The 15,740-nt window shown below is 37.5% G+C and overlaps 2 protein-coding genes across 2 annotated transcripts; one reads left to right on the top strand and one right to left on the bottom strand.

Annotated features, from left to right (window-relative positions):
- Positions 1-25: 25 nt before the first annotated feature.
- Positions 26-2,705, bottom strand: LOC118266776 (RPA-interacting protein). The gene is made up of 3 exons (XM_035580321.2): positions 2,489-2,705; positions 1,982-2,181; positions 26-1,819 (listed from the first exon to the last, which is right to left on the bottom strand). The coding sequence occupies exons 1-3, from the start codon at positions 2,567-2,569 to the stop codon at positions 1,501-1,503; spliced, it is 600 nt and encodes a 199-aa protein (XP_035436214.2). The 5' UTR covers positions 2,570-2,705; the 3' UTR covers positions 26-1,500.
- A 299-nt stretch (positions 2,706-3,004) lies between these two features.
- LOC118267166 (MLX-interacting protein) lies at positions 3,005-15,740 on the top strand. The gene is given in 18 exon segments (XM_050703188.1): positions 3,005-3,464; positions 6,467-6,573; positions 7,971-8,044; positions 8,133-8,258; positions 8,339-8,495; positions 8,577-8,672; positions 8,748-8,921; positions 9,115-9,411; positions 9,484-9,869; positions 9,949-10,125; positions 10,473-10,610; positions 10,613-10,697; positions 10,918-11,036; positions 11,400-11,561; positions 11,743-11,870; positions 12,138-12,261; positions 13,647-13,776; positions 13,856-15,740. Coding segments are annotated over 18 exon segments (2,898 nt in total). The 5' UTR covers positions 3,005-3,171; the 3' UTR covers positions 13,981-15,740.

Genomic DNA, 15,740 nt, shown 5'->3' with positions numbered 1-15,740 from the left:
TACCTAAAATATCCAAACACAAAGATCAAATAAGTAACCATTTATTTAATAAAAATTAAACCATTGTTTTCATAACATGCAATAAAAGAATTGGACTTGTGGGAACCTATTGGATTTTAAAGATTTGGTGATAGAAGAAAAAAGGGCTGTCAACAGATTTTTACAATTATTTAGTGTAAGTTAGTACTTGAGCGTGACAGATATCGATTATGCTGCTTATATCTCTGATAGTGAATCTTGGGCTTTTGACAATAGAAAATTGTCGTGGTTGCCCGGAGGTTTAAGACATTCGCTTCTTATGCACGATTTATGAGGGTTGCCCTTTTGCATGAGGGTGCGGATTCGAAATCTACCAATGGCTAGTACCTATGTGACTTTTTCACCGAAAAACGGCGAAGGGAAACATCGTGAGGCAGGTAAGGTCATAACAAGGTAACCCGCATTGAGCAAGTATGGTGATGATTGATACTCAAACCTTCTCCGCGTGAGAAGAGGCCTTTGGGCAGCAGTGGCCACTTATAGAATGTTGATGTGAATAGAAAACTATTAAAAACAAACCTCTGCTTAATGTAAGGCAATTGACCTCTCTACTCTTACTGGAAATATTAAATTCAAAAGTGAAATTGCAATATTTGTCTGATTGTAATAAATTATTCAACTTTAACTATAGCTGATGAAACTGGCAGTTTTTATTAGTTTTCTTTTTTATACTTTGATTGCTCCCTCTTATCTAGATAAGGTATAATTATACTGGGTATATTCAACAGAATACTAGATATGAATTATGTCAATTTGTCATACTACAGCAGCTAACAAAATACCTTTAGGACTTCCTAGCTAATTAGGATTTGCATTTTATACTTACAAATCTTACAATCATACACTTATGACTTTCATATCACAGACTTAAAACTACTTTTGTTTCATATAAGTAAATAATTTTTATTACTAAATCACATTTAAAATGCTGATTATAATGGTGCTTTTCCAACAGAGATATGCTATGCTAAGTGGCTGTGTGTTTGTCAATGGTACACATAGCTTAACACTAGTGGAATCAGACTCAGGTAAGTTATGTTTTTAAATGTAAAGACAAGTGTTTTGATGGCTACTATCAATTCATCACATACTCAAGTTGCGCATCTCCCTCGCACAGTTTGCGGCGGCGCTTCTTCATAACACATCTTACTCGCTACATAGCTTAATACCAGTGGAAATGGTCATATAGTTTCACAGTTTAGCTACTACATCTTAGTAGCATAGCTACATAGCACATCTCTGGTGGAAAAGCACCCTAAATCTAAGAAAAGTTTTAACATAGGTGATTAATTTTACAAAAATATGTAACTGATCAACAGTTGGCATGTTTTTACTAATACGATATAAAAAAACAAAAGATAACAAAACAAGAATAAGTAGAAGCTACTATGTACATGTTTATTACAAACTGGTTGAATTATTGTTCATGAGTGAGCAAATCAATTTTCCAATTGTTCTTTTTTATAATATTAATTTCATTTCAGAACAACTTTCACAAATAAGGTAAATATGACTTTCATTTTCTTCTGAAACTACACCAAATTGCGCATCATTGTTACATGAAGCATTATGTGCTTCCAAAGAACTTAAAAGGGATTTTTTTATGTCTGACAGTGAGAGTTTTGTCTTTATATCACTCTTGCAGTTAGAACAAGTCAGACAATCAACTTGAAGTTGAAGATTTGTTTTCTGGCACACAGGACATATGACATTATTATCTTCCTCTACTAAAGACCAATCAACATTTTCCTGCTGGCTTTTTTCATATTCTTTCATGCACCTGAAATGAAAATTTTAGTGCATGTGCATTATCTACACTTGTGGCTTAAAAATTAGGGACATTTTTTTAAGTATAGTGAGATGCGATTTAGGCTTACTGTATAATTATTTTAACATTACTACAATTTATTAAGATTCGTTGTATAATTGACACTGAACATACCACTCTAACTCTTCTTGCACCAGTTCTTTTTTCAGTTCCTCTATAAGCTCATATTCTTCATCACTGATAATTTCATCGGAAAAATTAAACATAGATTTGTATATATCAGTTAATGCAGTGCATAAATCTTCCTCTATTAGAGACCCTCTCAGTTTATCCATCAACATAACACGACAATTTTGAATTTTATTTTTGTAATTCTGAAACATAAAGCAGTATTTCTTTTTAAATTATTTGTCTCATTATTCAAGAGGTAATAACAATAAGGTGGACTGGACAAAAGAAGTTACTATGATAAATTTGTAGGTTGAATCTCCCAGTGGTCAACAAAGACTATCTATCGTTCTATTAAAATCTTATCGAAGATATCCTAAGTTTTATCGTTAGTATTTATTCTAACCTACGTGGACATGATTATGAAAGAAACTGCTCCAAAATTAATAGCTTCCTACGTTAAACCAGCAAAGAAGCTACTTTTACTAGACTAGACATATGAATTTAACTTACCTTCCTCATTTTCTCCTTAATCTCTATTGGAGATCGTTTTGGCCCAATCTCCAGATGCTTGAATCTTGGTGATGAGGTCATTTTCAATACTAAATAATAACAAAGTAATACTAGAAATGAATACAAAAAATAATAAAAATATAAAACTGATGAAATATTGGCGCTAACAAATATTTTGAAAATTGCAATTGAAAGACGGTCTATCTGTCATTAATGTCACTCAAGACAGTGTCATAGATTATACATAATATTATAGATTAGTCAGTCAAGTTGGTCCAACTGTATCGGTTATTGAGTCATACATACATACGCATATGCATGATCACCACACAGGCAAGAGCTATTTTGATCAAGTGAATTATTTTAGGAATATTTTACAGAACTGAAATCGGGTCAAGGCATTAGCAGTTTACAGGTTACAATGTTGGATGGTGCATGGGTCTTACCAAACTTGAAAGTTTCAATGTTATCAGCGTAGAAATTTAATTGATAATTATCTAATGATTTCATTAGTGTAGCAACATTAGCTGTCAGATGAAAAAAACAATGTGTCTGTGAGTGTGAGTGATAAGTAAAAATATGGACAAGTCCAAAAGTTGATAGACCCTTTATCAAACGTAATTCAATAAAGCTTCAAGTTATAATTTACAACTTTGGCACACATCTCTATTGACACCGTCAAAATGAACGAGGTTGAAAAACGGCAGTCCCGACCAGAGAAGGAGACTATACACTCGGGACACTTTATGGTGTCACATTTTGAAGCTGAAGCCCAAGACGACTTTGATGACTTGGTCACAGTGCCCGATGAAGATGAGAAACAAAATGTGCAAAAAGTTACAGCTGTGGCAACTTATACAGTACCCGGGGCGATGATACCTTACCCTCCTGATAAAGAGGAAAGTATTCAGCACCAACAACTTTCTATAGAGATATCTTTGACAAAATTATTCAAATGTATGACTTTGGCTTACAGGTGAGTCCTCACATGTTTATATTGCCATAGATGATTATAGAATAGACATACTGTAGCTGTTAATTGGCATTGATGTTTTCCTGGTACATGTTTAGTTGAACATGCGTAACTTACGTATTTTGTCGCATATTTGTTACATATTATCTTAATTACAAACAAGATCTTACTCGAGCATGGAAATATCTGACAAATATTGACAAACTAGAGTATTATTTATGATTTTAATGATTAACTAGAATACATGTTATTTGTATTTTTAATTGTACCAAATTGGCTGGTGTATGTTTGAAATTTGTTTTAGTTTTTGCAAACAGAGAGCATGGTTTAGGCTTGTGATATTTATTGTAATAATATCAAAACATCTTATCAGTAAAGCATCAAATGTTCTCTAAAAATAAGGAAACAGTATGTTTCCATTGGGTTTAGCGTGCAAAGATAAGAGGAGGTCATCATAGTCAGTACAAAAGACACCACAGGTCATATGCTGAGATAAGTCAGTCTATGAATACTTACTTAGTTATAAATAATTTACTTTTCATTTTATAACTGATTTAAGTACCTAGTGAAGTTCTACACTATTATGACTGTATGCATTGTAGTTTACAGTACTCTCCTATGAGCAATCCTTTTTAAGTGATAGAATGTGTTTAAAAATTAACCTTTAAACTTGTAACCACTTTATTTATACACAAGCCATGTACAGAATTGGTAAACAAGCTGAGAATTAATGAATTTGCACATTACTTCAGGAACTTAAGTTATTAAACACATGATGTAATATTAAAAAACAAATACATACATATTAAAGAAATCCTAGAAATGGAAAAGATGTCTACATATTTCAAGTACTGTAGTGAATAAAATTATTGCCATAATAAACATTTCTAATTGGTTGTGTTATATGTTTTAGTACTAATACATATCAAATTTTGAGATGGTTAGACATAGAGTTACAATAAATATCTCGATAATTTAACATTTTTAAGCTTAAACAAACTATTACAGTAATTGGTGAGTTAAAAGTGGAACTCCAATTAAGTCATGGAATTATTTACTTACAGTTAATTACTTATTAATTTATGTATAATATGTAAATAGATACCAACCTTTGTTTTTGTCAAGGTATCTTCTTTCCTAACTATATTTATATTTATTGTAATTAAAACAATAGATCATTACAGCTGGCCAGCAAACAGCATTTGTTGAGTGCTCTTTAAAAAAGAAGTGCTAAATAATCTATATAGTAAGTATAATAGATAGCTTAGCTTATGTCATCTATGAAAGTGGTGTGCATTTCATTGTCAGGCATCTCTCGCTATATCAATGAATCTGATTCCATAGACCATGGTCCTCATGTAAATATAATACCAATAGGTAGTACTATATTCAACCTGACTAAGAACCCAGTATCAGCAATCACTTCATAAAAACTTTCCTAAAGAAGGGAAACAAAGTTTTGAAAAATTCTTTAACCTCTTGCCTGTTGATATATGAGACACAATAGAAAATACATTGTGTCTCGCATAGATCTGTGTTCCAGCATACCATGGGTTAAGTACTCATTTATATGTGATTTTAAGTTTGTATTTAACTATGGAAACTTAACACACATACAGTGCATATGTGTATTTTCTTAACACTATTAAATTCGTAACACAGACAAAGGACTCAAGTTACAGATTTCAGGCTCCGAGAAAAAGCAAACGGGATAATGCTGTGATGGATGTGTTAAAAGGTTGCTTAGACAGTACTTATAACAAGATTAAAATGGAGCCTTTTATCCTAATTTACAATACCTATCTGCATAAATCAACTTTAAAATTATTATCGCCCTTTTTGCACCACCCGTACTCATACATTGCGGGGCTCCTGCGCTTTGCAAACTGCATTTCTTATTTAAATGAACTTACTTAAGCACTTTTTAATTATGTATTTTTTATTTAAATAGATAGTAAATAATAATAAATCAATGACAAAACCTTACCGTTAACCGGGCGGCACCACCAGCTTCACTAATGGCGCATTCATAAACAAATTTGCTCATTATTCAAAGGATTCGATAGTTTTCGTTACGATAATATCTAGTTTTCTCGGAAATGTACAAGCGATATTTAGGTATAATCACCTCATACTATTTTTACTTAGTAACTCACATGATTCTTATTTGTGTTACGAGAATGAGATTTACTGCCACAGTTTTAAATAACTAGACTTGGTAATGTATTTGTCTATATTTATATTATTTCGTAAGGGTAGAGGCTACCATTGGAAATGTCACAAATTTCTTCAAACTGCAAAATATGTTTAAGATTTTTGAAGCACCACAGGATGCTAGAAAGGTTTTAAAGGCTTTTTTGTTGTATTACAATTAAAGAGTATAATGGTAAATGTTCATCAAATAGATAACTATGAGAACCCTTACAAAATGACGAGTGTGCATACGTAACAGATTATGACGTCAATTAATCGCATGTAAAAGCGCTCTCCATAAAGTACTGTCTACTACAAGTACCTCCTCCGCCAAGCCCGCTGAATCCTGTAATATATTGATAACTATATCAAATTTATTGTAACAAATTGCTTTTCTAATTTACCTTCTGCCTCCTATTTGTACAAGTAGAAACTGCAGATAAGATAGGCTATGTTTCTTTCTTATCAAACTGTTATTTGCTATAAGCTTAAGATCACAAATTGATAGCGATGTTGATAACCAGCTTACCACTTGATTGTCTGACAATTTATTTCCACTGTGCAGCACAGTCTTGTAATATTGTCTACAATTTTGACAAATATTTCTTTTTATTTTTTATAATCATGGAGTTTAATTTTAACAACGTAAAAATGCTACTTCTTCGTTCAAGGACCTTTATAGTCAACATTTTTATGATAGTTCAGTTATCTAATGTTAGTTTGTGACTGGGTGTATAGCTGTATATAGGAAGAGCATGGTGAGTTGATATTTTTCTTAACATAATTTATTCTATTCGTATTGTTTTTCTCAGACAAAAGTTAACGTCTCCAAAATGGAATCGTTTTAAAGGTATAAAACTACGGTGGAAGGACAAGATTCGATTAAACAACGTCATATGGCGGTGCTGGCATATGCAATGTAAGTATTAAATGAAATCTTATAAGTTTACCTGTAATTTGTCTTGTAATTTATATTTCTATATCAATAACACTCAAGCTAATTATTGTGCGTTCGGACGAACCTCTCACTAATTACTTTTGTTGACAAAAATTATTTGTACAAACTTCTTTTTGACAATTTTAGTACGTGCGTGCGTATGCGTATATTTACTTTACGTAAATATATTTTATCCGTTACTATGCGACAACGTCTAATTTATTACAATAAATAGAAATTTTATAAAAAAATGAGTCATCTCCTCTCATGTGCGGCTTGCGTGATCGGTCCACCGCGCTTTGGACTTGAAATGCTAATTTTAAGCGAGGTGCTTCGGCATGTTGTATGTAGATGTCGTAGGCTCGATTCGAGGTTCTTAATATAACATGTTAAATTGTTTATAGATCTGAAAATAGAACCCGAAAAAAGGTCGCCATGCAAGAGACGCGTGTTAAAAGCAATATTTTTGATAATGGCGCTGATATGAGATTAGTTGTAGGCGCGTTAGTTTTGTAAAAACAATTATTGTCTGGGAAATTATACACCTGTTGATGTACTTAGCTGCAAACACTCTTGGATCACCTACATAGGTATAAGATAGAAGAGATAACGCTGACCCCGCACTGGACATAAAAATAAAGACAAGGTTGATTTATATTTGAATATTGCTACCACGGCGATATAATGCACATTTAGGTACCTATATCAATTTGGATTAAATTATTTTGTTATGCTGTTCAATTCAGTAATACTCTTGGAGATCGATTGATGTGATGTACGCATTTAAAAAATATGTACGGGGATGAAGCGTGTTCGGTTTAGACCTGTTTTAAGCAGCTCATTACGTAAATAGTTGAAATTACTTTAACAAACCCGTTGTGGAGTGTTTTTAATTTTTTTTTAATTGTTATTTTCTCGTTTTTGGTGTTGTACATATTTCTATCATAAGCCACGCCCACTTTTGAATGGAAGGTGTGTCGACACACCACCGTTTTAAGATGTGAACATTTATCGCGTTCATATCTAGTTGAGTAATAAATTATGTATGATATAGAAAAGCTTCAGATTTATGCGAGTTGAACCTTATGCCTACGTGATTACGAATTTATCTATGCCTTATGTATGTAAAATACCTAAGTGGGACAAATATGTAATCTATTTCATCTATCAGTATTGTTGAACAGCACTTGTCTCGATATTAATGAAACGCCAAATGCCCAGAAGGAGGTGTGTTGTAATTGATACAATGTTCACACAGTGATATCGTCTATTGACACCTTAAGTATCGAGGGTACTTACCGATAATAATATGCTATCACGTGTGCTATTTTAGTTTAGGTCCCAGCACTGAAATTATAATACACGAATTATTTTTCCAGTCATAAAGAAACAAAATACTTTGGTATGCCAATTCGCTTCCCCGTTAGATGTTGACACACACGTAAAACCAGAGGTAATATATACAAACTGTTTTTATATACGTTTTATTGTGTATTTTCATCTGACCTTTTAATAATTGAATATAATTATAATTATTTTAGGCAACAATATTAGAAGGTAAATACTGGAAACGGAGAGCAGAGGCGGTTATAGCAGAATATAAAAAATGGCGCAAGTTTCATATAATGCGACTCCTTGGAAAGGGAGACACATCGGTCCAGGACACGGTAGGCACCATTACTATTCACTACAATACAATTTATTTGTTTACTAAAACATATCGTTGAAACTAATGGGGATTGTTTAGATATCGGACATGGACACGGTGGAATCGTTCTCTCAGTGCAGCGACCTAGCAGGCAACATGCTCACAGACGAGGACTACCTCAGCTTCATGACTGACACACTCTTCTCCACCATCAGCAGCCACCAACCCTTCGCCTTCCCGGACTGCAGGGAAATAGGTCCGTTACCTATACAAGTGTGATTGTAAACCTTATAAGAGAAGTTAGTTAACTAAACGTGAACGCGTGTTACAATTTCAGCTAGAGGCGCAAGTTTAGCAGACTTCATACAACCAAGTTTAGGTCCACTGCAACCCAATCTTGATGATTTTATGGACACATTGGAACCACTTCAAGGTAAATATCGGTATACATGTGTAAAATATTTATTTTTAATGCCCATCATTTTCACTATTTGTTCCTGTGTTTCAGATTTATTGACGCCCAGACCGCTACCGCCCGTACCGGAAGAGTCCGCATTGCCTTCCGACGACTCAATGTACCGCGGGGCTATGTCAGTGGATACATACTCGTCACAGAACTTCATGACTAGCAGCCAGAGTAACACAGCGGTCACGATGCCCACCAGTCAGATGTCTCTGCACGGTATACTATTTTTAGGTTCTACTTTACACAATAATGACGCGTGAATTCAAGCGTCAAATGTATCAATGCCATAAAAGTAAATTCGATTGTCATCATGAAACGAGAAAACCTCTGTGATTACTCAAGATATGCGGAATAACACAACTTGAGCACGTGTAACATTTAAATAAACGAACCACGCCTACTTTTCCAGGGACAACCAACAATACTCAAATGATGTCGATGGCTGAGCAAACGATAAAGAATGAGCAGCAGATGGGACTGTACGATAACGGCAGGCTCTTCTCCCAGTCCGACATGCAGAACAATATGATGAATGCTCAGGAGATGCTGTCTCCGTATCAACAGATTACTTACGAACAGCAGAGTGCGACACAGGCCGACCAACAAATGCACAATGTTTATGGTGGAAAGTCTTCTCGGTTACAATATGTTAACACTCCCAAACTCGTGTCTCAGACAGAACCCTGCTACAATCAGTATAATAAAGGTGTGTGAATTATCCTGGCTTATCAAATGATCTTCTTTGATATTTTTTACAATAAATGATGTATGGTTACAGGTGTACCACCTTCACAAACTGCGCCAGAAACAGTATCATTGCTGCAGCAACCAATACAGAATTCTAAGTACGCGTCTACTATAGTAATTCAGGGGCGTGGGGGCTACAGCAGAGAGAAGCCAAGGCAGAGAGTGTCCCACTATTCGGGCCAAGTCCAGAACAACCAGTACCAGAGTTACGGACAGGCCATGAGTCAGTCGGCGCCGCCGGTGTCCCCGCAGGGCTACGAGTCCCGCGCGGTGAGCTCGCGCCAGACCTCGCCGCAGATGCAGTACTTGCAGCCGAGTCCCGTGGACTCGTATAAGGCTAAGCCTACTTCTTCTACAGTTAACCCACGCTCGTTTAAGATGCCTTCGCCGCCGTTGGTGCCCGTCTCAGCTCCACAGGTAGTGATTACTTACTTTACCTGAATATGCAGTACAGTGTACAGTAGATGAGAGGTCTGACCATATATTTCGTATGTAGATGTCGAGCGTGGGCTCGAGTCCGGGCGCCGCCCGCAGCAAGGACCAGTACCGGTCGCACAGCCTGCCGCTGGGGTCGCAGCTGAACCCCGACTGGACAGTGAGTGCGCCCGCGCAGCCCGCGCCCGCGCCCGCGCCCTCCGCTCTAGACGTCTCCGTCGCTAAGCATAACGCGAGGGTATGAGCTTTGAGGTTTTCTTACCAGTAATGTTATTCCAGAGTTAAACTCCCGGATTAAGCCGTTTTATATGAGGTGCCATCAATTGCTTCCATCACGAAAATGCGAAAACGTCTTCGTGCATCGAGCTTGACAAGTTTAGAATTGCTGTGTTCCAACTATTTTAATGTAAGCTGTTTACAATAGGTATACTACAGGTTTCCTTTATATGACCAACAGATGTCTGTGGAAGTGAAGAGCGATTTAATCGCTCGTATCCTCGTGCAATGAAATCTCGGCAATCACTCGAATCATTCGAAATGGTAAGTACAGGTGTACGTGTAACGTACAAAGTTGACAATTTGCAGGCTCGCGAGTCGAACCCGGGTGCCATTCGCATTCGGTCTCGCTCTACGTCGAGCGGCGTGGCGGAGGGCGAGGCGCGCGACGGCGGCGCGGTGGGCGGGGCAGTGGGCGGGGCGGCGGGCGCGGCTGCGGGCGGGCGCCGCCCCCGCCACTCAACAGCGTGGCGTCCGAGCCCACGCTGCCGCAAGCTAGCGTTATGCTCGCTCAGCTGCTCTCAGCGCAACACTGTCAGTCTCTACGCCACTTATTTATTATGTCTCTGTCTGCGCACCTTCCACTGCTTGGTTATACATCGGACACGCGACTACAAGTATTGAGTAAACAATGTCAAATGAGAACTAAATCAATATGAAATTCAATTCAATATGTCGCCAAGGTTTCCGATGTGTATCCAATATGATGGGCCCGTGACTTTGGCTGATTCGAGATATTTTTTTATGTTTGCAGCTCAGAGTATGTACAAGCTGAACAATAGCGAGGAGGGGACTGGGTCTGACCCCACCAAGTCGCCAGTCAGGAGGGGTCAGCCATCGCCTATCGGTAGCGATATCATGTCCCCGCACCAGGTGAGGAAACAAACAGCTACGAATCAGTTACTAAAAGCTGACCAAGTAACTAATGGACTATATTGAAAAAAAAAAAAAAAATCAGTTGAACAATTACTCAACATTAAATAGTAGTTTAATAGAAGGTAGCCTAAAGTCATAGCACCTGTGGTCACTACTTCACGGTCGAAAACTATTGTTGAATGTAAAATGACGCATGTGGTAGTAAGCCACTAACTGATAGTTAGATAATGTACGAGAGTACTGAGATTTTATACGCTAGTAGTCCACTACTGTATCCATACACTGTTGAGTGGTGTTATTGTTTTATACAAGACATTCGCTTTATGTAAGTAGTAATTAGTAAAGGGCGTTGGTCCGCAGTCGCTGTCCCCGCCGGCGTCCCCGGGCGCGGGGGGCGGGTCCCCGCGCGAGGCGCGGCGCTCCCACCTGCACGCCGAGCAGAAGCGGCGGTACAACATCAAGAACGGGTTCGACACCCTGCAGGCACTCATTCCGCACCTCAATACCAACCCCGCCGCCAAGGTAACTAGCTCCTACTCTACATCTAACCTTATACGAATAAACGTTCAACAAAATAAATGTTTTAAAAAAACTGTATGTAGGAGGTATAACTCTATGGTGCAGGTATTTATATCCCTGAATGATTTTAACGACAATGGTGTACCTAACTTTGATGAATAAATAAATATTTTGTCATTCTTAGATAAGTAAAGCTGCAATGCTGCAGAAAGGTGCCGAGTATATCAAGCAGTTGAAAGCTGAGAGAAATCAAATTAAAGAGGAGATGGAAAGCCTACGACAGCAAATAGAATGCTTAAATAATTCTATCACGTAAGTATAGATCACCTCTATTACAAAACTTAACTAAAAATAAAGGTTTACTCAGGTAAATATATGGTCATAGAGGGACTCTTCACTATGAGTAGCGTGCGCAGACGCGGCGACTTTGCGCAGCCTACGTCTAGCCTAATTTAGTATATCTCACGATAGTTGTTATAAAAATATTCCAAACCTTGTCTTATAATTGATTAAACGATTGCTACATGCTTATAAATGACCTGTGAGAAGTGGAGTGACTGTATGGAGGTACTGTTCCAGCAACTGCCACTCGCTGCTGCCGGCGACGGGCGCGCCGGTGTCGCGCGCGCGGTCGGGCCGCCTGCGGGAGATGTTCGCGCGACACGTCGCCAACAGAACCATGCACAACTGGAAGTATTGGCTCGTATCCTTTACTAATACATCGAGTCAGGCTTCTGACAATGGTACCAGGTACCATATTTGGCAGAGAATTGTAACATTTACAAAGTCTTGTAAATGTAGTACCAAGACTCATGTATGTCTACATGAGTCTCTATAACCTAAGGTTAATATCAAGAACTATAAGGTTAAAAATCAAATCACAGATTGGTGGTTTAGAGTTTAGTGAATTGCAGGAGACTAAAGCAATTGAGATAAAGATTTTCACGTGGAAAGACGTTTCAAAGTCGACATTTAATAATGTAGTTTCATCAGATTAACTCGGTAAATATTTCACCACCTACAGTGTTAGCGTGTGTCAAGACAAATAAACCGCAATACAGAGGAAATCAGTCGTGTTGCGTCACGAAGTAGTTGTGACATAACAAATGCATGAACGCTAGAAATAATGGCGATATGCGTGTTTTGTGATCCTATTAATTAATTTTCTCCTAATTCTACTCGCCTAGGTCTATTGTTATTCTACTTCAACTTTTGTGTTAAGTACGCAATCAAGCAAGCTTCGATGTTAAGATTTTAGTAGTAGGTTATTCTAAACCTACATAGACACACACCCTATCCCCCAGTCAGCGGATATTTCTTTGCAGGCTATTATTTTGTTCAAGGAAGTCTCGAAAATCTCATTACTTTTCTAGCAAAGATAAGGCCAATCCTAAATAATAATATTTAATTGTGTTATTTTCAAAATGTACAATTTGATGTACTTGCAACGAAACAATAAAAATAAGTGTTTCCTTGATATTGTAAAATAAATCGCTATCAGTGTAAATATACAGTAATTCGGCATGAAGCATGCGGCCGCCACAAGGTAGTCTCGTGAGGGCTTCTGATCGAGGACACGCATAGATAACATGTTATCGCACTTGTTTTGTCGGTAGACATGCATTTTTTGCTATTCATCAAATTTTTTACTCAGCTCGCGCCATGCCTACGTCAATGATAAGGAACCAGATAGCGACCAATATACGCCTGCTTTATAAATATAAGCTTATTTATCACATGAACAATGCTTATCTTCTAACCATGTGCTATTATTGATATAGGACCGACTAGGAGCCTATATTCCGGATAGTAACTAGTTATATATAGGTGTTAGATGGTAAAGCCTAGCAACTGGGTGCCTATCACAATAATCAATGTTGTAGATAAAATAGAGTGAAATTCCGTTAACACCTTTATAGAGCAGGTTATCAAAGATATCTTGAGAAATATGTATCTAATTTTAAATCTTATAGAAATCTAGATACAAAATCCTTAATGCTATAAAAAGGAGGTAAATCCCCAGAGAACCCAGCTTATGTTTAGGTTTATATTATGCAAATGTATAGTTTCCTTAAGCAAGGCGTCCAGTTCAGCGTGGTGAGCGCGGCGCTGGTGGAGTCGTTCAGTGCGTGCGTGTCGTGCAGCAGCGCCGCCGACCTCGTGCGCACCACGCTGCTGTGGGCCGAGCAACACTGCTCGCTCGTCGAGATGCGCCCCGGTACGTCGCCGCCGACCGTTGCATAACACTTCGCTTCCATGTACTTAGCAGAGAGTATAATTAGTTTGTCCGTTGGCAGCGGTGCTGAACTCGCTGCGCGTGCTGTGCACGACGACGGACATCCTGACGAGCCCGGAGCGGCTGGCGGACGAGGCGCGCGCCGCCGTGGCCGCCAGCGCCGCCGTCAAGACCGAGCCCACCTAGCGGGCCTAGCGGGCCTTACTGCATTACTTGTTGTAGTGCGTGTCGATGCTAAATGTTCAACACTCGACCTACATATCAAACTTTATATGAAAAAATATCAAACCGCGCTTTGTGAGGTCGGTCGTCTTACCCGTGTTGTTATTATTTATTTGTATCTAAATACGTTTCACGGTAAAGTCTGTTACGTATTTCGATCCACGTTTGCCTTAATTTGACTCCGCCACTTTTATTTGAATACCTCACTAAAAGTATGTTTTTGGAATTAAGCTATGTAAAAGCCATTGTATGTGGGAAGGATAATATTTCAGTTCTAACACGAAGCTACAGAAGTTCATAATTCTTCTCTTCTTCCTGCTTTTATCCCAATTTATTTCGAATCCATATAATATCTTCTATTTCTGTAATCCATATATTGAAATATCATCCTATCAGGAACTTCTGATGTCATATCATTCCTCACACAATGTATCGATCGCAAATGTTTATTACGTCCATTATATAAATTAATATAAACGAAGTAAATATTTTCGAGTGAATACTGCTGTCAGATTATGTTTATGAGCAAAGTGTCAATACACAGACTGGTTCCAAGTGTGAGCTTACTTCGAAATTGTTACTTCTGTGTTTGTAATTATATTACTTTATTCATAAATTGTATGGGAATTGTTGGTTTTTACTATAAATTGTATCAAGAATATGGAAGATATATCATCGTCACAGTTCTGGCGAGTCTATTAAACTGTTTATCTAGTGACGGTGTAAACGAGAAGTAAATGATGAAATGTAAATTTTGTATAGCATCACAAGCATAATTTAAACAGGTATCACATTCGTCACGTTTTATGTGGTATTGTGTAAGAGCGGTCCAAATTTCGTATTTGATTCAGTGTGGGCGTTGCCTCGACCTGTAACGGCGAAGGCAGATCTTGAAGTGTCCTAATCTAGTGCCTTGTAGCTACGTGGTAAATATTTGTAAAATACACAACCGTCTTCTAGTAAGTGATTCACCAAAATCGGCAAACGAGTGTTGTTCGAGCTACGAGCAATAATAAAATCACATTTTCAGACGTGTTTATATCACTTTGAGTAGATGAGATTGCTGCACTAATTTATTCGTAAGCACGTTGTTTTGATTAGAGTTATTGTCCGATAGCTTGTCTGATATTATTTTTGCTTGTAGTCTACAATCTCCGATCGCCGTTGAGATGCCATTTGAATTCTTATACGGGCATATTATTAGATTTTTTGCAAATCTTTTAGTACGACCTTAACCGATTTCATTCTCTCAATGTCCGAGTGTGAAATCAATGCAGCAAATAAAAGGAAGTAATTTTACCAAAGATAAAGAGCCGCATTACGCTTGGTATAGCGACTCGATCACGTTGTAAAATATGTACATGTGCCCGTCCTGTCCGATAACACGTGAATACCAATGTAGTTCGTAAGAAACAATGAATTTATTGAACTTGTCGAGATTTAATTTAGAATTGTCTAAGTGTATTTACGTAAGTACTTTAAGCAAATATTTTTATATTGTGTGATAACACAGATGTTTTTATATATAACTATATATAACTCGGTGCCAACGTAAATATTGTTGTAATTTGTTATGTAGTGATATAATTTTATGAAGTATCGTTGACTCTGGCAGCACGTTGTCGTTTGTTAGCGGCGGCCGCGGTAGCCGCGCCCCGCTCGTGAGCTTTAAATGAGGTTAAGTGCAATTGTTGTTCTATTGGAAATACAATCTGGAAACACAA

The sequence above is a fragment of the Spodoptera frugiperda genome, chromosome 23 (assembly GCF_023101765.2).
Source record: "Spodoptera frugiperda isolate SF20-4 chromosome 23, AGI-APGP_CSIRO_Sfru_2.0, whole genome shotgun sequence".
Classification (NCBI taxonomy): domain Eukaryota; kingdom Metazoa; phylum Arthropoda; class Insecta; order Lepidoptera; family Noctuidae; genus Spodoptera; species Spodoptera frugiperda.
Note: the sequence above shows the minus strand (reverse complement) of the source record. Positions and strands in the feature narration are given on the sequence as shown.

Excerpts from the sequence above, each read along its gene's own strand:
- LOC118266776 (XM_035580321.2), bottom strand. The coding sequence starts at position 2,569 with ATGACCTCATCACCAAGATTCAAGCATCTGGAGATTGGGCCAAAACGA. Across the intron at positions 2,182-2,488 it reads TTAAGGAGAAAATGAGGAAG|AATTACAAAAATAAAATTCA; the intron begins GTAAGTTAAATT and ends TTTATGTTTCAG. Across the intron at positions 1,820-1,981 it reads GTGCAAGAAGAGTTAGAGTG|GTGCATGAAAGAATATGAAA; the intron begins GTATGTTCAGTG and ends TTTTCATTTCAG.